This window comes from Labeo rohita, chromosome 1 (genome assembly GCF_022985175.1).
Source record: "Labeo rohita strain BAU-BD-2019 chromosome 1, IGBB_LRoh.1.0, whole genome shotgun sequence".
Classification (NCBI taxonomy): Eukaryota; Metazoa; Chordata; class Actinopteri; order Cypriniformes; family Cyprinidae; genus Labeo; species Labeo rohita.
Window position 1 is genome coordinate 646,600 of NC_066869.1, and position 22,380 is coordinate 668,979.

The 22,380-nt window shown below is 43.2% G+C and overlaps 2 protein-coding genes across 2 annotated transcripts; one reads left to right on the forward strand and one right to left on the reverse strand.

Moving 5' to 3' along the window:
- The first annotated feature begins 63 nt into the window (after window positions 1-63).
- LOC127164342 (cytochrome P450 3A40-like) lies at window positions 64-3,093 on the forward strand. The gene is made up of 9 exons (XM_051108223.1): window positions 64-212; window positions 591-679; window positions 931-1,079; window positions 1,173-1,303; window positions 1,437-1,524; window positions 1,595-1,755; window positions 1,834-2,060; window positions 2,382-2,544; window positions 2,627-3,093. The coding sequence occupies exons 2-9, from the start codon at window positions 591-593 to the stop codon at window positions 2,741-2,743; spliced, it is 1,125 nt and encodes a 374-aa protein (XP_050964180.1). The 5' UTR covers window positions 64-212; the 3' UTR covers window positions 2,744-3,093.
- Window positions 3,094-4,230: 1,137 nt separating this feature from the next.
- Window positions 4,231-21,794, reverse strand: LOC127164334 (general transcription factor 3C polypeptide 1-like). Its single transcript, XM_051108211.1, has 37 exons — window positions 21,446-21,794; window positions 19,566-19,769; window positions 19,319-19,495; window positions 17,700-17,843; window positions 17,487-17,583; window positions 17,271-17,394; window positions 17,007-17,183; window positions 16,758-16,873; window positions 16,365-16,662; window positions 16,148-16,293; window positions 15,870-15,973; window positions 15,627-15,780; window positions 15,439-15,542; window positions 14,774-14,919; window positions 14,511-14,690; window positions 14,294-14,439; window positions 13,385-13,482; window positions 13,184-13,280; window positions 12,918-13,098; window positions 11,419-11,518; window positions 11,196-11,331; window positions 11,018-11,105; window positions 10,693-10,857; window positions 10,464-10,609; window positions 10,227-10,369; window positions 9,963-10,044; window positions 9,496-9,608; window positions 9,202-9,261; window positions 8,645-8,738; window positions 8,391-8,563; window positions 7,985-8,308; window positions 6,012-6,259; window positions 5,651-5,931; window positions 5,071-5,575; window positions 4,953-4,986; window positions 4,628-4,814; window positions 4,231-4,523 (listed from the first exon to the last, which is right to left on the reverse strand). The coding sequence occupies exons 1-37, from the start codon at window positions 21,676-21,678 to the stop codon at window positions 4,293-4,295; spliced, it is 6,036 nt and encodes a 2,011-aa protein (XP_050964168.1). The 5' UTR covers window positions 21,679-21,794; the 3' UTR covers window positions 4,231-4,292.
- Window positions 21,795-22,380: the final 586 nt, after the last annotated feature.

Genomic DNA, 22,380 nt, shown 5'->3' on the forward strand with positions numbered 1-22,380 from the left:
GGTCTGCCCTAGAAGGACATGGCAATGGTCAAAAAATTCTATATTAGAGTTTGTGCTCATGTTGTGGTTTTATCTCCGTTTGTCCTCTGAACCGACAGAACTTCGGTCTGAACGGGCCGCTGTACGACGCCGTGTCCATCGTGGAAGACGACGACTGGAGGAGGATCCGCAGCGTCCTCTCGCCCTCCTTCACCAGCGGGAGGTTAAAGGAGGTCCGTGAGACTGAAATCACTCACACATACATGTCATCTTACATTTGACACCACAAATACACCTTCAGTCGTCCTAGAGAGAAACCCAGACTGGAGCTGAACTGAGCAAATGATTCACATGAGGTTTTATTGATGGTTTATCTGATCTTTATCTGTCATTATCACACTATCAAGTCATTACAGCTATAGTTTTTATCTCTTTTATCTGAAGGCAGTAACACTGCAGTTCAGTTCAAGATGTCAAATGACCTGTTTGAACCACATGATGATTCATGCTGAGGAGGATCTGTGTTTCTCTGATATTAAATCATCACTGTTAGCTGTGTGATGAAGATGGTTTGAAGTTGATGATGATATACTGTCGTTTCTCTGCTGTAGATGTTTGGCATCATGAAGACACACTCTCACATTCTGGTTGAGAATCTGGGGAAATCAGCCAAGCGTGGAGAAGCGGCAGATATTAAAGAGTGAGACACACACGCGAGTCTTACATAATATCATGTTTGCCTTCATATTATCTGAATAGATAAGAAAGGAGCTGCCGTGGTATCATTATACTTACCAGAGCAAAGGTGTTCAAATATTTCACCAATAACCTTTTATAACCTTTTATAACAGACAATATTCATTGGAAAACATTCACTGTTTATATAGAATATGGGTTATTCATTTATCAGGTCAGACTAATAATAGTTTTCTCTCGTCTGATTGTGTTCAGGTTCTTCGGCGCGTACAGTATGGATGTGGTGACCAGCACGGCGTTCAGCGTCGACATCGACTCTCTCAACAACCCCAAAGATCCATTTGTGACCAACATCAAGAAAATGCTGAAGTTTGACTTCCTGAACCCCATGTTCCTGATCATCGGTAAACAGCTCAACTAGTCCTGTCCGTTCAACACACTTCAGTATAGGAAATTTTGCACCTGTTCTTCAACTCTTTTTTTGATTTCTTCACTAGCTTTATTTCCTTTCCTCGCCCCTGTCTTGGACAAAATGAATTTCGCCCTCTTCCCGACATCTGTGACCGATTTCTTCTACGCTGCCCTTCAGAAGATCAAGTCTGAAAAAGTGGCCAACAACCACAAGAAGGTACGACAAACACTTCACATGAACAACGCCGAGGTCATAGGTTTGATTCCCAGGGAATGCATGAACTGACAAGAGATAGAAGCGTCTGCCAAATGCTTGAGTGTAAATATAATCGCATACACCTTTCCTGTAGAAGCGAGTGGACTTCCTGCAGCTGATGATTGATTCTCAGACGGAAGGGAAAACGGAGCACGGAAGCATTGATGAACACACAGAGAAAGGTGAAGCATCTCAGATGGTTAACCACAGAATAAGAGCTCGTGCTTGTTCCTCACACCGTGTCTTGTGCAGGTCTGAGCGACCACGAGATCCTCTCGCAGTCCATGATCTTCATCTTCGCCGGCTACGAGACCACCAGCAGCACTCTGTCCTTCTTCTTCTACAACATGGCGACCAACCCAGAGGCCATGAAGAAACTGCAGGACGAGATCGACCAGACCTTTCCTAATAAGGTAGAGCTCAGAGAACTCAATGAAACTGTAAGTGAGACCAGTTTGAGATTTTAACCGCTGACTCCGTTCTGTTTGAAGGCTCCGGTGGACTATGAAGGCATCATGAACATGGACTATCTGGACGCGGCGCTGAGCGAGTCTCTCCGGTTGTTCCCCGTCGCCGGTCGACTCGAACGGGTCTGTAAGAAAACGGTGGACATCAACGGCCTCCTCATCCCTAAAGACACGGTGGTCATGATCCCTACATACGCGCTCCACAGAGACCCGGATTACTGGAGCGACCCCGAGAGCTTCAAACCTGAGAGGTTTGAGATTCTCAAACATTAATTTTTCTACTAAAACCTCAACATCTCACTGGTTCTTTAGAGCAGGGCTGCTCAACCCTGTTCCTGGAGATCGACCTTCCTGCAGAGTTTAGTTCCAGCCCTGATCAAACACACCTGTCTGTAATTATGAAGTGCTCCTTCAGATCCTAATTAGTTGGTCTGGTGTGTTTGATCAGGGTTGGAGCTGAACTCTGCAGGAAGGTTGATCTCCAGGAACAGGGTTGAGCGCCCCTGATTTAGAGTAAGTGCTTGTACAGATCCTCGTAACGAGCAGAAGTGACTCTCGTGTCTCATTCTCAGGTTCACTAAAGGCAATAAGGAGTCGATCGACCCCTACATGTACATGCCCTTCGGTCTGGGGCCCAGGAACTGCATCGGGATGCGATTTGCTCAGGTGTCCATGAAGCTGGCCATCGTGGAGATCCTGCAGAGGTTCGACATCTCCGTGTGTGCCGAGACTCAGGTGAGCGGACGGATCCTGTACATGGTCTCACAGGAGGACGCGTGTTCCTTCATTCACGCTGACCTTCTCTTGCTCTTCACAGGTTCCTCTAGAGCTCAGCATCAGCGGTTTCCTGGCTCCCAAAGTCCCCATCAAACTCAAGTTCGAGCCTCGGAAAGTTTCCCTCTCAGAAGACATCTGTAACAACAACAAATCGTAAAGCAGCTCTGCTGTGCACTTCTCTTTCTGTCTGAGGAGAAGGTTTGATTGGTCTTTTAAAATAAAAGAACAGACGTAGTCTCTAGTCTTCAATGAAGAGGAAGATTCTCGGGGCCTTTGGACTCGGACTGAGAGGGTTTAGTATCTTTGCTTGTAGTGAACATCAGACAGATTCTGCTGTCGTTAGGGACTTTCTGAGAGTGTAAACGATGCAATGAGATTCATATTTTACTAATTTTTCTATGTGATGATTAAGAGAACAGATTAGATGAGATTAACCTTTAAAGAAATTATATGGAAATATGACATGAAATGTATGTAATCAATTAAAGTCTACAGATATGCATCCAATGTGTGTGTCGTGTCTATGAAAGTGTTAGCACAATCATACAGATTTTAAATAATAATTCAGGGTACAGAGAGAAAATGATGCTGTATCATCACCAAATATTGGATTCAACATTTTTGTCAACTTTTTTTTCTTTTCAGTCCAATATTGGTGATAATATGGCACACTTTAATAAGCTACTTTTTATTGTAGCCTGGTTATTTTGGAACAAAAAAAGTAGGGGAAAAAAAATCCAAAAACAAGAAGGACAAATATTCTCTAAAAAAAAATTGTATATAAAAACATTAGTGAGCATTTTCAGGAAAACGAAAACCTACAGATCAAAACGACCCAAATAAGTTCAATGAGTCATGAAGCTAAATAATGATCTTACAGAGCTGCTCAAGCTCGACATGATGACGTTGTGTGTGGGTCAAACGTCTGAGACGCACAAATAGCACCACTGCTGTGAGTGACTGAGCAATAGAAGCCAGTGACATGATGACTTAGCAGGAAAGATGGACCATAAAACACCAGTATCACTAAAACACACTCATTTGAAGACTCAAGGAGCTCCTTAAATATGCCATGTTCAGATTCATCCACATACTTGAGGTTAAAGATGAAAGGTACATCAGCTCAGTGAGCATGTGGCACTTGAGACGCAAACTGACATTACAGACTCAAGAATAGTGTCCGAGTCTACATCTAAACATCAGAACCACCACACACACATCTTCAGCTCTGAATACTCGAGCAGTGGATCAGATGCTGCTCTTTCAGAGTCATTTAATCTCACTGCAGCCCAGAACAAACAATAATCACGGATCTTAAAAAGACCATGTGATTTGCCTTTGTCATGAGATTGATGAGCTCAGCTCTAAACCGGTCAGAAGTGAAACCAGCAAACAGAATCAACACAACAGCGATTGTGAGTATGTTCAGAGGTGAGCGTGATGTTGCAGGTGTGTTTGTGTGTTCAGAGGTTGAACGCATTCATGTTTGGATCTTCTGCACTGGTTAATGTGTAACTAGAGTGAAATAAAGCTGCTGCTCGTCATTGAGCGTCCAGAGCTGAAATCTCGAGCCATATATGGTGCCAGATATGAAACCATATGAAATCTATTGTTGAAACCTATTAGAACTGGGAACTGAAGTGGTACATGGAAAGGTGTCTTTATTTTGTGCAACAGAAGCGGATCATATTAAAACATAAATAGCATCATGCGCGCAAACACAGCTGGACCCATTTGTTCCAGTTGAGCTCGTGAGGAAAGACCCGCGCCAGCCTGAGCACGCAGTCCACCGTGGGCTCGTAGAACGCCGTCCCCGCGTCCCGCAGACCGACCTCGGCCTGACCTTTGACCTGCGGCGCTCTGGGCTTGGAGAAGAGCGACGGTTTGTGCTGCTGGACGGTGTAGCGCTTCCTCACGCAGCCGAGATCCACCAGAACCTGACATTAAACACAAACGCCACTTCTGTGAGTCGAATCAAACAGAAACGAATAAAACTGGCTCAACAGTCAGAGGACAGCGTGAGGCCGTCGGGATGCGTCACCTGCAGCAGGTCCAGGACCACGACGGGCTGCAGCACCTGACTGTAATGCTGCAGCAGCTGAGACTCGCGCAGCGCCGGACTGGACATGATGTGCAGCAGCAGCGACTCCAGCATGCCTTTACACACGGGACGATTGAGCGAGCCGTCCACCACACGCCACGGCCGGATGACGAACCGCACCGACTCGCTGCCGGAGGAGAGAACAGACGGATCACTGCATTACACTCAATCCGCAGTCAGTACTTCACAAACTCATTACACAGAAACATGTGACTGCAGTGTCCAATCAGAATCGAGCATCACAGAGAGGGAATGTGTGACTCACTGTGTGTCCTGATCAGCAGCTCCTTCAGCTCCATCTGAAACAACAAACCAATGGAAACATCAACACACACACACGACAACAAACCAAAGTCAAAACCATTCAAAGTCCAAACACACACCTTTAATATGAGAGGGGGCGGAGTCTGTGGTAAGCTCCGCCTCTTTGCCATCTGACATATGCTGTTCTGAGCCTCCGTCATCTTTATTGTTGGCAACCGTCTGCTCAGCATCCGTCTCTATGGAAACAGGCTGACTCTCAGCTGTGTCCGTGGAGATGGTCTGACTGACAGCTGTGCTTGTGGAAGCAGGATCCATGGCAACAGTCTGACTGACAGATGTGTCTGTTGAGACAGGTTCCGTGGTGACAGTTTGATTGACAGCTGTGTCCGTGGAGACGGGATCCACAGCGACGGACTCCTGTAAATCTGATTCCATAGCCCGTCTCTTAGCAGGTGGGGGTGTGTCGTGGGCGGAGTCAAGGGCGGGGCCTCTCTTTGGGGACGCATGCTGCATCTGCCCACTATCACACCTGCTCTGTAACAGCCAATGAGACGCGGCGTCCGCACACACCAGCCTCTGAGAGAGAGCGCCCACCTCCACCAGCTGCTCCTCGTCCACCAGATCCTACACACACAAACACTCAGTACAAATCAAATCCGCAGTGAAGTCTCGCGCATGATTGGTTTGTCTCTCTCTCACCTGTATGTACTGCTGGAGTGTTCTGCTCCGCCCATTCTCGGGCTGGTCCAGGTGTAAGAAGCGCTCGCAGAAGTCCTGTCTGTCAACGCCAAACTCCGCCGCCTCCTCCACGGCACGTCTGATTTCCGTCACCGCCTGCACGTCCTGCGCTCCGTATCCCAACGCGCTCACACAGCGATCCAGGAACGTCTGCGGATCGACGGGATCCGAGCGATACACACGCGTGAAGGACAGCGGGAGAGACGGAGAAGTGGACGGAGACAGCGCTGAGACGGCGGCAGCTACAAATGAGACAGAGACACAAATGAGAAACATGATGTTTGCAGAGTGTGTGTGTGTGTGTGTGTGTGTGTGTGCTGACCGCCGTTGATGCCGTTGAAGAGTGTGTGTCCAGGCGTCTGTCTCAGCCGCAGGTGGACGGTGCAGGTGTTGACCATGATGCTGTCGGTGCTGTTGGAGTTGTGCGTCTGTGAGCGCAGGACTCCGGGTGCGTAATATCCCCTCATCAGCAGGTAATTAGTGTGAGACGCCTGAGTGGGTTTGATCTCCAGCCTCCTCTTCCTATCATCATCCTCCTCGTCATCTTCCTCCTCCAGCGCTTTAGTGAGGCTGAAACACACATACGGTCAGCTGTGAGAGTGTAAAGGTTGTTGGTGTGAAGTTATTATTATAATTATTCGTTTTGGTGTAAGAGTGTCTATCTGTATTAACGTGTATGTCTGTAGTAAGTCTTTAAGGCAGTTTTAATATCTTTGCATTGCCTCCCAAGTTGTTATAAAATTGATTTTAAAGTCCTGCTGCTGGTTTTTAAAACTCTGAATTCGTAAACTCCTGTATATTTGTCCAATTTATTATCTGCTCACAATCCTGGAAGGTCTCTTAGTTCTTCCAACCAGAGAATATTAAATGTTTCTCGAGCTGAATTGAAATGAAGAGGCGACTGAGCCTTTGCTGTTGCTGCTTCGAAACTCTGCTACAGCCTACCGGTTTCTATTAGAACTGCCTCTACACTGAATGAGTTTACAGCCAAACTTGAAACCCATCTTTTTTTCTGGCTTTTAACTGTAGTTAATAGTGTTGTGTCAGGGATTCTTGTGCGATGTAATTTATGTAGTTCATAGTGTTAATGTTGATATTTGATTGATTGTACAGCACCTTGGTCAACAATTGTTGTTTTTATTGGTGTTATATAAATAAAGTTGAGACTCTTTAGCATGTATATCAGTAGAGAGTCTTTGGCACGTATATTCGTAGCCACTCTTTAACACACATACCGGTAACAACTCTTTAGTTCATATATTGGTAACAAGTCTTTAATGCATATATAAGTAGTGACTCTTTGGTGTGTATATCGGTAGCGACTCTTTAATGTGTATGTCAGTAGCAGCTTTTTGGTGCGTATATCAGTAGTGACTCTTTGGCACACATATCGGTAACACGTCTTTAAGCAGAGAGTCTTTGGGACGTATGTAGGTAGCAACTCTTTAGCGCATATATTGGTAACGCGTCTTTAATGTGTATATCGGTAAAGAGTCTTTAGTTCGTATATTGGTCACAAGTCTTTAACATATATCAGTAGCAACTCTTTGGCGCGTATATTGTAGTGTCTTTAACATGCATATCGGTAGCAACTCTTTAATGTGTATGTCAGTAGCAACTTTTTGGTGCGTATATCAGTAACACGTCTTTAAGTAGAGAGTCTTTGGCACGTCGGTAGAAACTCTTTAGCATGTATATCGGTAAAGAGACTTTAGTTCATATATTGGTCACAAGTCTTTAACACATATCGGCAGCAACTCTTTGGTGCATATATCGGTAGTGCCGTTAGCATGCATGTCGGTAACGACTCTTTAATGTATATCGGTAGTGACTCTTCAGTGTGTATATCAGTTGTGACTCTTTACCGTGTACATCGATTGCAACTTTAACGTGTATATCAGAGCGAGTCTTTAACACGTATATCGGTAACACGTCTTTAGTGTGTTCTTTGGAGCATTCGTCGGTAGCAACTCTTTAGCGTGTATATCGGTAACGTGTCTTTAACGTATATCTGTAACAATTATTTTGTTTGTATATCAGTACCTGAACAACACAACACACACCTCAGTACTGCACATCTGTATATTTGTATTACTATTGTTATTTATCATTTATTGTCTATTCTCTCTAATATTAATGTTTTATTACCTTAGTTTTTATCTATGTCTGCACTATGTTTGTACTTTCTGTACCGGAAGCTGTAAACACACTTGGCAGTAAAGCTCTTTCTGAGTCTTTAGCGCATACTTCGAGTCTTTAGCATGTCTATCTGTGCGTGTCAAACGCATACGGTACCTCTTGACCACTTCACTGTCCATAAGCGTGCTGTCCACCACCACGATCTGCTGCGGGATACTGACATCCACAGACAGCAGCCCGAGGGTCATGAGGCTGAGGCAGCAGGCGCTGGCGCCCCCTGGAGCGTCCATGGGGAACTGCAGCATGCCCTGGGTGTCGGCTGCGGCGTCCTCGTCCGTCTCCGTCTGGACTCCTGGGTTCTCGGTGTCCTTCTGGAAGGAGAAGCTGTTGGGTCTGTCGCTGCCGCCGGCCTCGTACAAACCCGTCAACAGATCGAACGCCTCGTTATAGATGGTGCTGGGGAAACGCCACGTGAAGAACCTGCGGCGGACGGATGGGAAGTGTCAGTGTTGAACACGAGCACACTGCAGTCGTCTGAAATCAGTTTGCTGTGGTGTGTTACTTGTAGTAGTGCTGTGAGAGCTGGTAGGACATGGGCAGGAAGGGCAGCGCGTGGCACTTCTTCAGGCCGTAGATGGACGTGGGCCGCCGGCGGTTCACTAGCGCACGATTACGACACGTCTGAAAGGCCTGAGACAAAACCTCCTCCCTGTAGTGCGTGTACAGACAGAACGTCTGACGCAAACACACACAGACAGGCTCAGTGACACGTGAAAGACACCAACAGTACCAATACATGTGCATGTGTGTTTGTACCTGGAAGGGCCTGTAGTTCTTCATCTGGGCGTTGGTGAGCACTAGTGTGCTCTGAATCAAATTAAACAGCACCAGAACATGAATGTCCTCCTTCCTGAAACACACACAACCTTTACAGTCCAACACGCAAACACAAGCACTGATAAAACTATCAGTGAAGTCGAAACTATCAAACACAGAGATGTTTAACTAATATCTGAACAAAACACATTAATGTCTCCTTATGCCCAGCAGCGAAAAGAACAGATGTGAACTTTACTTTGACTTTTCTTTATAAATAAATAAAAGAATTGAATAAGGCCTGGTTTCACAGACAGGGCTTAGACCAAGCCAGGATTAGGCCATAGTTCATTTAGGACATGAAAGTAATTTTTATAAACATGCTTTAGACAAAAATGTCCTGAGACAAAACAAGGGCACTGACATATTTCAAGATCAATCAGTGCATGTTTCTTTCAGTTGAAACAGCTCAGACTTACATTTTAGTCTGGAACTAGGAAAAAACAGAGGTAAATGTACTATAAAATAATGAAGCTTAATTTAGAGCACATTCACACCTCTTCATGATGTCTTTAGTGCGCTCAGGTGATCCGTCTCCAATTGTGAACACCTTGAATCTGAGAAAACACACACACACACGTTTAGACTGAAAGACACCCGCAGAGAATAAGAGTGTGTCAGTGTTATTACAGAAATATATGTATATAAAAATAATAATTAAAAAATAAAATAAAATAAAATAATAATAATAATATATATATATATATATATATATAAAGAACAAAAACATTCTCAAAATTCATAAAACTTTAAATGTAAAACTTAAATAACACAGGTGTGTGTGTGTGTACTTGTTGAAGAGCTGCTCTCTGGTGTCTGGTATGATGACATCACTGGAGCCATAGCTGGAGCTGAACTTTGACCTCAGAGCACGAACAAACTCCTTATACTCCGTAGCACACACCTGTAACAGACAGATTTGTTTTTGTGAATTATGGGCACTTTCCATAGACTTCTATTGTTTTTAATACTGTACAAACCATATTTTCTATCGCTCTGCACCTACATGTAGCCCTCACAGGAAACATTTGCGCATTTTCACTTTCTCAAAAAACTTGTTCTGTATGATTTTTAAGCCACTTCCTAATTGTAATACCTATGTCATACCCATGTCATTACACAAATTTATTCTACATTAGAACAGAAATTAAAATATTTGAGACCAATTTTTCTCAAATTCTAAAACTGATTCAGAATCATTAAAGAATCATCATAAAGATTCATAACACATCAGTGAATCATTTCAGCAGTGTCTGACCTTCGCATCATTATAGTCGTCAGTCCGGTTCATGAATTTGACCATCAGCTCTTTATCCTGATACATCTCAGCCAGACAAATCCTAAAACACAAGCATCAAAAGAGTCTCAAATAGTGTTTTGTAACTCAGGGGTCAGACAGCGTGTTCTCCTGTAGCGTGTGTGTCAGTCTGCAGTCGTTATAGTGAACTACACGAGACAGCAGAGGTCGTCATGTGACACATTGTGTTTGCACACACACACACACACACACACACACACACACCTGTAGTTCAGGCAGGTCTGCGGGTTCTTCATGATGTACCGTGAGCGTCGGCCGACAGACAGAGATGTTTTATCCAGCGATAACTCAAACTCAGCGTGCAGCACGTCACGGACCACCGTCCAGGGCACGAACGGCCTCTTCAGCTACACACACAGCAGACACACCCATATGAGTGTGATCTCTACTGTATTATCAGTTCAGACACATGCGTGTGTGTGTGTGTGTGTGTGTGTGTACCTTCCGGTTGAGGAAGTGGCTGGCGACGCGGCACAGCATCAGCAGGCTGTCCTCCATGTGCGTCCAGGTGACTCTCTGTCTGGTCATCTGCAGGAGAGCACGGCGGTCCGTCTCGTCCTGAGCCTGGCTCTGTCTACCCGTGCGCGCTGAGAGACACACACACACACATCCTGTTTAATTACATGACTTTATGACTGTTCAATGCTAATGTCCCGTTAACGTTAGTGACCTCTCTTCTTCTTGCGGGCCGGTTTGCTGCTCTCTTTCTTCTCTCTCTTGCGTTTGAGGTTTCGTCCTCCGCGCACCTCCTGGTTTCTGCTGGACGGCTCTGAGCTCGTGCGCACCTCCTCCTCCAGGACAGCAGGGGGCGCCGCCTTCGCTCCGCTCTGAGCCGCTGCAGACACCAGAGAAACCGATTCATTAAATAACACTACCTAAGGAGTCTTACTGCCTTCATAAAACTGTTTAGATTAGCACTTATACACTGTTACTGTCAACAGAAGAGAAGCTTAACATTTCAGGTGTGTGTGTGTGTGTGTGTGTGTGTGTGTTACCGGTGAGCGTGGCCGGTTTGGGCAGTGGGTGTTTGGACAGCAGGTTCCTCAGTCTGACCGTATGATGGGTTCCTGAATCTTCAGTGCTCTGACAACATCACAAACACATTAACACACCACTGCAACACTGCTGACACGGCTCTGTACAGTGTGTGTGTGTGTGTGTGTGTGTGTGTACCTGTTTGCTGGGGTTGATCAGGTGACTGGTCCACGTCCAGTTGCGTTTCAGGTGGCTGAAGAAGGACGAGTCCAGTCCGCCAGCACCCTGCCCGTCGCCGGGGGTAACGCCATCATCCACCACGTCACAACTGCCCCTAGCAACCGAAAACACAACCCCATATGACATCAGCCAATCAGGTGACACACAGTCCTGTTTGAGCCAATCAGAGCGGCTGACCTACTGTAAGGTATAAAGCAGCCTGGTGTTGCGCTCAATTGTCATGGCCCCATCAGACTCCTCCGTCTCCGCTGCAGCTTCGCTAGGACGAGGCCGGATTACACCTAAAACACACACACATTTTATATATATATATATATATATATATATATATATATATATATATATATATATATGGGTGATTGATGTATAAGGATTTTCGATAGGCCAGTTACAAAAAATAATAATGTCTACTGTAACTGTTCAAACATTAAGGATGTTTAAATTAAGTGATTTTAATGTGGTTGTAGCCTGAAAAAAAAAAAAAAAAAAAAAAAAAAAGTCATGTGGTGCGACCATAAATTATATTAAAATTATTAATAACATTAACTTTTTTCAGATGTTCTCAATCAATAAAGCGTTTAGAAAACGTTTTTGCATTTCTTTTGAGCTTTTGTAAATAAATAACCTCCTATTTTTTATTCTATAATTTCAGAGTTGCCTTCTTAGATGTAGTTAGCAGATTATTTTTCCTGTAAATTTCATGAAAGTGATAAAAAATATTTTATAAAAACCATTCACTTAAGCATGCTATAGCAGCGATTCATATTTCACAGAAATTAGACATTTTATTTTTAATTTAGTACAGTTATTGTTATTATTGGTCACACCATATGAGTGGTTGCTCCAAATGACACAAAGACCTTGTATCATTAAAAATCTATTTAAAGAGACGTGTGAAAAGTGCAGCACATGGCACTAACTGCAGGCATTTCTTTAGCCACAGAAATATTCCCAATACTGTCTGCTCAACTGACCCTTCGCCGGGAGTCACCGGCAGGTCATCTGACCAATTATAATGCCAGAAGAGCAGATTAACATTGGTAGATCTAAACTTGTGTACTGAAGTCTTTTTATGATTGAAACAAGATACTTTTTGATGTCCTTCATGTTTATGTTTAAAAAAAAAGTTGTTTTTTTTTCCCCAAATTTAAAAGAGAGTTATGATCATTGGCAAACTGCTATATGATGCAATGTCCTATCTTTGAATGATTTTCAACATAAAAGTCCCAAAATGGTAGTTTCCTGACGGTCGCACCACATGATATTTTTACATTTTGAATAACAGACAAATTACTAATGTTTTTTGTAAAGTCAAAGTGAGTACATACATGGGAGAGGTACTTTTTAACTGATACCAACGGTACCAATTTTTTTTTATCATTCATATATATATATATATGTGTGTGTGTGTGTAATTTTTGTGAAATAGAAACTTGCATTTGTGCGAAAGATATTGCAAGATATAGACTTGCGTTTGCATGAAAAAAGTCATTTTTGTGAGATATAAACTCACATATTTTATTTTTCAGTGGTTGAAACGAGTTTCCATAGATTTCAGCTGTGTTTAATAGTGTAATAAAAATGACATGTCATCAAGAGCAGTTCACAGCAGCTCGATGAATCGAACAGATCGCACTCTGACCTCAAACACAGGACTGGTGATGCAGTGTGTGTTTGTACCTAGAGGAGTGTTGAGACACACACACAGCAGGTCGAACCAGTAGTTCTCCACATCCTGTGCGCTGCTGAACACGTAGCGTCTCCTCTCGAACGGACGAATGGTCTCGATGGCCATGTTATAGTGCGGGTCGCACACCGTCGTATCCACGATCATGGCCTTCGTCTTCAGGAAAACAAACACCTACACAGACGCCACCGTACGGTTAGTTTCACACTCAGGACGAGCGTCGCCTATGAAGTGATCACGTGACCGACACGTGGCTCACCTGATCTTTATCCATGAACTTCTCAGTGGGGCCGAACTGCAGCAAACCCATGAAACACAACCTCTGCAGACTCTCGTGGAAACTGAAGATGTATTTCCTGTGTGAAGAGCCATCAATCCCACATCAGCATCATCACAACACTTACGTAAGCATCTGAATGAACAGGCATGCTAACTGGCGTGTGTTTGTGTGGGCGTTTACCTCCTGTGTAGCAGTTGTCGTTTCATCTCAGCAGGCAGGAATCGGATCAGAAAATGCTGCTTCACTGGATCTTTCAGGTACTGATCCAAACCCTCAACCTAAACACAACACAAACACAACATTACTAATTAAAAAAATGAAACAAAGAAACAGTAATAAAGAAATAAGCATTTATAAATGTGACCCTGGAGCACAAAAGAAGTCTTACGTATCACGGGTATATCTGTAGCAATAGCCAAAAATACATTGTATGGGTCAAAATGATCGATTTTTCTTTTATGCCAAAATCATTAGGATATTAAGTAAAGACCATGTTCCATGAAGATATTTTGTAAATTTCCTACCATAAATATATCAAAACTTAATTTTTGATTAGTAATATGCATTGCTATGAACTTGACAACTTTAAAGGTGATTTTCTCAATATTTAGATTTTTTTTGCACCCTCAGATTCCAGAATTTTCAAATAGTTGCATCTCAGCCAAATTTTGTTCTAACAAACCAAGCATCAATGGAAAGCTTATTTATTCAGCTTTCTGTAAAAAAAAGAAGTATTAATCAGGTGAATTAAAAAAAAAAACAAAACAATAATCATTTTGTCTTTCAAAACTATCAAATAAGTTTGAGTAATAAGTAAAAATAAGTAAAAAAATAAGTAAACCACTGGTAGCTTCTGTTCAATTGAAAACAGATTAATAATAATATAATATGATAATATATAAATGATTATTATAAGAATTCAAATGTTATTTTTATTAGTTTTATTCTGTTAGTGTACTATTTTAGTGAAAACATATAAACGCTGAAGAATTCAATTGTGAAAAATAAACGATGTAAAGAAGCTCTGCAGAAGTTGTTCTCATCTGATCTGTCAGTGTCAGATCAGTAATGAAAGGTGTGTGTTTGTACCTGATAGTTGACCTGGACGACCTGCATGAAGATGCTGAGCGGCAGAGACACCAGCACATCACTGATGAGGGCCCATCCGTAGCCGAAGTCCTTGTGCAGCGGGATGGGAGGGACGTACCTCTTCCAGTTATTCTCCTTCACATACACTACACACACATACAGGTGTGTTTGAGAGAGTCACGCGTCACACGCACACGCCACCCGACCCCACACTCACCCCTGAACTGGCCTTCATTCGCACCGGCGTCTCCCTCCGTCGGCGGAGCTTCAGGAAGCGGCTCGGCAGGATCGGATCGTCTGAGCGGATGTCCGTGAATCAGGTACCACAGGAAGGAGTGAACCACGCGCAGGCGGGGCATCTTGGGCAGGAAACCCATGGAGCGGCCGAGTCCTGGAACTGACACACAGAACAGCTCTGGCTGTAGTTATGAAGCGACGGGACGCGAGTGAGGATCTGCTGTGCTGAGTTCAGCTCCGTACCAAGCACCGGCTTGAAGGACTTCAGCGTTTTGACGCCCATCTGCTCTGACACTTTCTTCAGGCCGCTGCTCTGAGACGCACGAGACGCTTTGTTCTCCTTCCCCTCCGGCGCGCTGGGCTTCACTTTCTCAGGCGGTGGCTCAACGCTGACGTGAAAATCAAGTGCACACTGACAGTCAGACATTTAGAAAAAATAATGTTGCTGAAAGAAGCATTTCCTGCTCTTCAAGGTTGCATTAATTTGATTAAAAATACTGTCAAAACAGTGCAATATTATTGGAATTTCAAATGGCTGTTTTCTATGTGAATATCTGTTAAGCTGTAATTTATTTCTGCGATCAAAGCTGAATTTTCAGCATCATGACTCCAGTCTTCAGTGTCACATGATCCTTCAGAAATCATTCTAATATGCTGATTTGCTGCTCAACAAACATTTCTGATTATTAGCAATGTTGAAAACCTTCATATATTTGTGGAAACTATCAAACATTTTATTTTTCAAGATTCACAGATGAATAGAAAGTTCAAAAGAACTTTAAAATAGTCATCTTTTGTGTAATCAGTTTAATGCATCCTTGATAAATTAAAGTATTAACTTTCCTGAACCCTTTCCTGCAGCTGTGTATGTGCCTGTGGGGGATTGTGGGTAATGTGTTCTCTCTCACCGGGCAGCAGAGGCAGAGCTGGACATGCGCAGGCGGATCTGCTCTATGGCGCTTTTGACCAGCGGATCGTCGGGCGTCACAGACGGGTGAACCACAAACTCCACCTGAGAGGTCACAACACATGCAAGTGTATCAGCTGCTGTGTGTGTGTGTGTGTGCGTGTGTGTGAGATGTCTTGCGTGTCGCACCTTCTTCTGTACCCCGTCCTGTATGACGATGGTGCGGTAGAGTTTGAGTAAGCCCTCTCGAGACAGCGAGCGGATCAGCCTCACCACACTCTTCTTACACACTTTAGTGTTGATGCCGTCCTTCTTCTCCTCCTCCGTCAGCAGCTTCTGCAGCCTGACACACACACACACACACACACACACACACACGTTTGTTGGTCTGCTGTGTTTCAGTGGATGAGAGCGCACGAGTGAGTTTCTTACGTGTAAAAGCCCTCGATGATCTTGCTGCAGCGCACGGCCTCGATGATCATGTTCTTGCGTTTCAGCAATCGATACGTCTCGTGCACCTCCACCTTCTTCGACTTCTGCTGACAAACAGACCATCAGGGTTCAAATTATCATTATATTGATCGTAACAAGAATTATTATTATAATCAACATTATAGTTATCACTATCACAACAATTATCATTAAACTTATTGTTACAGTTGTTGTTAATGTTATCACGAGTGTTACCGCTATCACAGACTCACACTGACCTCTGTCAGCACCTCCACGATCACCGGCTGCTGCGATTGGCTGGCGCTCGTGCTGGGGGCGGGGGCAGGGTCGGCGGCTTCCGCATTCTGTCCAACCTCAGGCTTCTGAGAGGCTTTGGCTCCGCCCGCTCGCGCCGACGGCTTCTCTGAACGACACGGGCAAGAATGAAAAACAACATCACATTGTCACATACACACGCTGGGATTGGTCACTCACTTTTGAGGGGCGTGGCCTGTTTGCTGAAGCTGAGTTTGGACTGTTTGAGCTGCAGGGGCACGTGGGTTTTCTGCTGTGTTTCCTTCGCTTCCTGTTCCTGCCGGTCCTGTTCGGTGGCCCTGGCGGGCGGCTCTGGCTCCGGACGTCTCTGAGGCTCAGGTTCGGTGAGGTGTGTGACGCGCAGGTGCTGGCTGCGCTGGCGCTCTTTGGTGAACTGCTGGTTGAGCTGGCTCTGCTCCACAAAGAGCTTGCTGATGTATTTGGTGGTCCTCTGCCGGCCCTCGTCCTCCATGAAGCCCTGAAACACACACACACACACACACACACACACATGATGAGAAGTGAAGTGTAGCTTCTTCATGCTGTGCTGAGATGTTTGAGATTCACCGTTACCTTGATCATGTTGATTCGCTCCAGTAATCTGCAGATCATTCGTCCCTCCAGTTTCCCGATGTTGAGTCGCCCTCGCAGCGCCGACTGAGAGATCCCTCTGGTCCCGGTCGACACCACTGCAGCAGCGAATACTTACAATCACAACTACTGTTACAGCGAGCATCACTGTTATAGTTATGTTTAACGTTATTGCTGTCATATTAGTTATGGTTCTAGTTGTCGGTGTGAGTAACGTGCAGGCGTTCTGACCGATGTCGTAGGCTTGTGTGAGCACGTCACGCTCGATGATGCGCGGCTCGGCGAGGACGCTCCTCTTGCCGGACACGTCGCCGTCTTCGTCATTGTTCTCGTCGTCCTCATCCTCCTCCGCCTCCTTCTGTCCGTACGGCTTCAGCAGCTTCAGACAGCGCACGAACACGTCGGTGCCTAACAACCAATCAGACGAGCCCGTCAGTTCACAGCGCCGCACGTGCTCCAATCAGACGAGTTACACTGCGGCGTGTGACCTCTGACCTCGTAGCGTTTTGAAGGGTCCTCCGCCTGGGTCGAGCTCCTTCAGAGGGATCCTCACCACACTCACCATCTTAGCGGCGGACATGTACTGATACACGCGCTTGAACGTGCGCTCGCTCACACGCTGCACACGACAACACGACAACATTCACATCAACAGTAACATTACCCAAAACTATAATGATAACACGGTATCTGAAGGAGAGGCTCCCTCACCAGCTGCTCACGGAGCTTCATCATGATGCCGATCTTGTCAGGCAGCTCACACAGGATGTTGGACGTGGACTCCATCAGGATGTCATACTTGCTCCTCCTGAGCGACAGACAGACATACAGACGGTGGGGTCAGTGATCATCATGTCAGCCTGTAACATCAGCGTGATATGTGTGTGTGTGTGTGTGTGTGTGTGTGTGTGTGTGTGTGTTCACCTGTCCACGTGGAAGCGCTTGAGCAGCAGCAGCAGCGAGTGTTGTTGGGCTCCGGACGGCAGTCGAGCCACGTGTGACTGCAGCGTGATCAGCCCGTTCCTGTCCAGCTTCCTCCTCAGGTAATGCATCTTACCCGCATCCATTCTGACCAATCACAGCACACCATCACATCAGCTTTAATTCTCATATTCGCGTGACAGTCACTGCTGTATGTCAAATGAATGTTAGCTGGTCTTTTTTTTTTAATATAACATGGTAGATTACTGAGTGTAGTCTACTGTTGCTTACAGTGTTCACTTTTTATTTGTGTTCTTTTAACTTTGTTGTCAAAAGACCTATAATAGTATTACAAAACCAAGAAGTTGCCATCTAAAGTATGAATCTGTTTATTATTTTAATCAAGTTCAAATTATACATTGATTTTCAGTCATATTAATTTATTTTTAAAAAATGATTATTTATAATAACAACATTAAATAATAAAACATAATTATCATAAATAACATAAATAACAGAATATATATTATTATTTTAGTTTTTGATATATATAAGTCATATCATTTATCAATATAATTAGATTTCATTTTTATATTTCATTTTTATATTTCATTAATATATTTCATTTTTGTCCTGTTAATTCCTTTTCAAATTATATTTCCAACAGTAATAATTAAAAATAATTATATTATTATAAACAATAAATAATGGAAATTAATGTGACCCTGGACCATAAGAGTCAAATTGAAATTTTATAATTTGAATAAATAATTTTTCCATTGATGTATGGTTTGTTATGACAGGACAATATTTGGTCAAAATAAAACTATTTGAAAATCTGGAATCTGAGGGTGCAAAAAATCAATCAAAATCAAAATACTGAGAAAATCACCTTTAAAGTTGTCCAAATGAAGTTTTTAGAAATGCATATCACAAATCAGAAGTTGTGATACATTTACGGTGGGAAATTTACAAAATATCTTGATGGAACATGATCTTTACTTAATATCCTAATGATTTTTGGCATAAAAGAAAAATCAATAATTTTGACCCATACAATGTATTGTTGGATGTTGCTACAAATATACCCGTGATACTAAATACTTATTTACTTACGAATTAAGTATTATTTAATTTCCATGCCTTAATAATTTATTTTCAAATTATCAATTTATTTCTAATAGTAGGAAATATAATGCAAATATAAATTCTAATTAGGGCTGCACGTTATTGGAAAAAACTCACATTGCGATATTTTGATTTTCTGCAATATATATATTGCGAGATTTAAAAAAAATAATAATAATAAAATAAAAATAAATAAATAAATAAATAAATAAATAAATAAATAAATCAATCAGATGACGAGCTCTATTTGGGAAAAAAAAAAAAAAAACAATATCAATGATAGGGGGTGATTTTGTAGGTGAGTAAACTTTACAAACATAGATCAATATAACAGAACAAAAATACAAATGAAATAAACAGTGCTTTGTCTTTTTTCAGGTAAGTCTTGTGGAAGTGTTGTGGATGTGCACATACTGATGCTGATGTGAGTTATAGTGCAGCTCTAATTCTAAAGCACATATCTATCAGTGGTGTGTGTGTTGTGTGTCGAGCACCTGAAGATGCGCGTGTGCAGGTCTCTCTGCAGTTCCCCCTGCCAGCGCGCGCGGCCCAGTCTCTCCAGGATGCAGTAGCACAGATCGGGCAGCTTGAGCTCCGGGTTTCCCTCGGGTCCGATCAGAGCGCGGTAACGCACCTCCTGCGACGCCACCATCACCAGCCTCTCGCCCCACCTGCAGGACACACAGAGACGGTCAGCGGCAGCAGAGTCCGGTCCGGGCCGGTCCTGGTGGCGGCTCTCACCGGGTCTGGACCTGCTCCAGCGTCAGCAGCGCTCTGAGATCAGCGCTCCGGATCTGATCGCTCACGTCCACGCGCTCCTTGAAGAACAGACAGGAGCCCTGAACGCCGGTCGGGTCGTCCGTCACCACGCTCACCGGGTACACGTCCTGCGGCTCGGCCTGACGCATCTCATGGATGCCGGTGTTCCGGTCCACCTCCACGAACCTGAACAAACACAGAAGCGCAGTGACACTAATCAGTTTCAAGGTAGTCACATATAAACTTCTCAATTTAATTTAAGGAATACTGTTAGTAACATATAACAGGGCCTGACTAGAGAATGCAATTGTTTTGCACATTATTTTAAACAGTCCTGTCATTAAACCACAGTAATTTCCACACACACATCTTAACTACACTGTGGGAGAAACTAGGCCTACAACATACAGTCATGTGAAAAAGTTTGGACACCCTATTGAATTCCATGGTTTTCCGTATCAGGACATCATTAAAAAAAAACTGGTCCTTGGCAGCTCTTAAAATTTTGAAAATAAAACCTCAGATGAACAAAAACACATGGGGAAATTGCACCGTGTCATTATTTACTGAACAAAAATGAAGCCAAAATGGAAAAGCCATGTGTGACAAAGTTAGGACACACTTACTGTTAACATTGGAATTAAGAGAGTAAATAACAGTCAAGCACTGATAATTAAACACCTTCGATTAACTGATCATCAGCAAGTCTGAGCGCCTCTATAAAAGCATGAGCTTTGTCAGTTTGCTGGTCTGGAGCCTTCAGGTGTGTGTTAACACAATGCCAAGGAGGTAAGACATCAGCAATCATCTTAGAGAAGCAATTGTTGCTGCCATCAATCTGAGAAGAGTAATACAGCCATTTCCAAACAATCTGACCTTCTTTCACAAGTGGAAGACATTTAAAACAGACACCTCTCCTTCCAGGAGTGGACGTCCCAGAAAATTCACCCCAAGATCAGACCGTGTAAAGCTCAGAGAAATGGCAGACAACCCGAGAACTACACCTCAGACTCTACAGGCCTCAGTTCACATGTTAAATGATGAAGGTCATGACAATACCATTAGAAAAATATGGGAAAAAATGGCATGTTTGGAAGACTTGGCAGAAGAAAACCTCTTCTATCTAAAAAAAACAATGCAGCACAGTTTAGGTCTGCAAAGCTGCATCTGAACAAAACACAAGTCTTCTAGAATAATGTCCTTTGAACAGACGAGACCGAAGTGGACATTGAAAGAGGACTGAAGTTTTCAATGAAAACGCTGAAAAGAAGAGTGGTCCAAATTCCTCCAGAACGATGTGAGAGACTGATAAAGTCACACAGAAAATGAATGTGTGAAGTTATTGCTGCTACAGGCGGTTGACTCATAGGGCGTCCTAACTTTGTCACACATGGTCTTTCCCTATTGACTGTATTATTGTTAAATAAACAATGACACTGTGTGATATGTCATGTGATGATATTTATCTGAGGATTTATTTTCCAAATTTTAAGAGCTGCCAAGGACCAGATAATTTTTTATTATGTCCCGATACAGAAAACCATGAAATTTAATAGGGTGTCCGAACTTTTTCACATGACTGTACAACAATTACACTCAGAAATCACACATATTTGTGCTCCAAATGAGCCTAAAATGCAAAATGATAGGCTTCTGTATGTGTATATATATATTAATAGTATATGACACCCAATACAATGTGTGATACACCTGTTTTCTTCTTTAATAAGTGAGATTTTAATAACCTTTGACCTCTGAAATAGGAAATGTTTAAGAGACTATAGTGAATGTGTTCATTAGTTCCCTCATTGTTTACACTGATTTTACTGCACTGCAGTGTTTACTACAGTAAATGTGAGTACCGGTCGTGTATGGTAACGGTTCTCCGGTTCTCCGGCAGCAGGTAGAAGCGGATCTCGTCGGTTCGGCTCACGCAGGTCCAGATGAACTGCTGACTGAGCGGATCCAGATTCAACCCGAACTCGGGCTGTCGACTCCGCAGCCGCAACCAGAGGGTCTGAATACTGATGCCGTCCAGACCCTCCAGCGCCACCTCATCCAGAACCGCGTCCAGCGGGTCCATCATCATCATCATCACCGTCACCGAACACACGCCGCTCTCAACAACGCGCTGCTGCTTCCGCTGTCCGTGAGCGCCGCTGCCGCAGAGCGCCGGAACACTGACACCTGCCGGGCGCCGCCGGCACTACAACAACACTGCCCGCGTGTGATGACAAACACGATCAATCCGTCAAGTTTACATAGAAAAGCCTCCTGTTTGTTAACGTAATTAATCACGTGACAAACTATCATTTGGAAAACAAACATTTAATTTCATTTCAGACTTCATAAAGTGGTGTGAAGTAAACCTGATGGGGCTTCACTACTACTACATCTACTATTACTACTACTTATAATGAACTTTATAATAATTTTATATTATTTTAAAAAGGCTTCTCAATACACTTTACAAAGAAAAAAAGCAACAAAATATAAATTATTTATAAAATAAGCAAATACAAATAAATAAAAATTAAACAGAAACATTAAAACGTTTTTTAGTATTAGTATTACCTTTTTTTAAGCGTAACTAAGATATAGTGTTTTTGAGATATAGTGCTGTGTTTTGTGATTTTATTATTATTATTATTATTATTATTACTATTATTATTATTATTATTATTGAATATGTATGTAGTTTTTTTGTTTGTTTGTTTGTTTGTTTGTTTTTAATCTGTTTTAGTTATTTTAGTATTTTAAGTTAAACTAAATGAAAATGAGAAATGTTGCCTTGGCC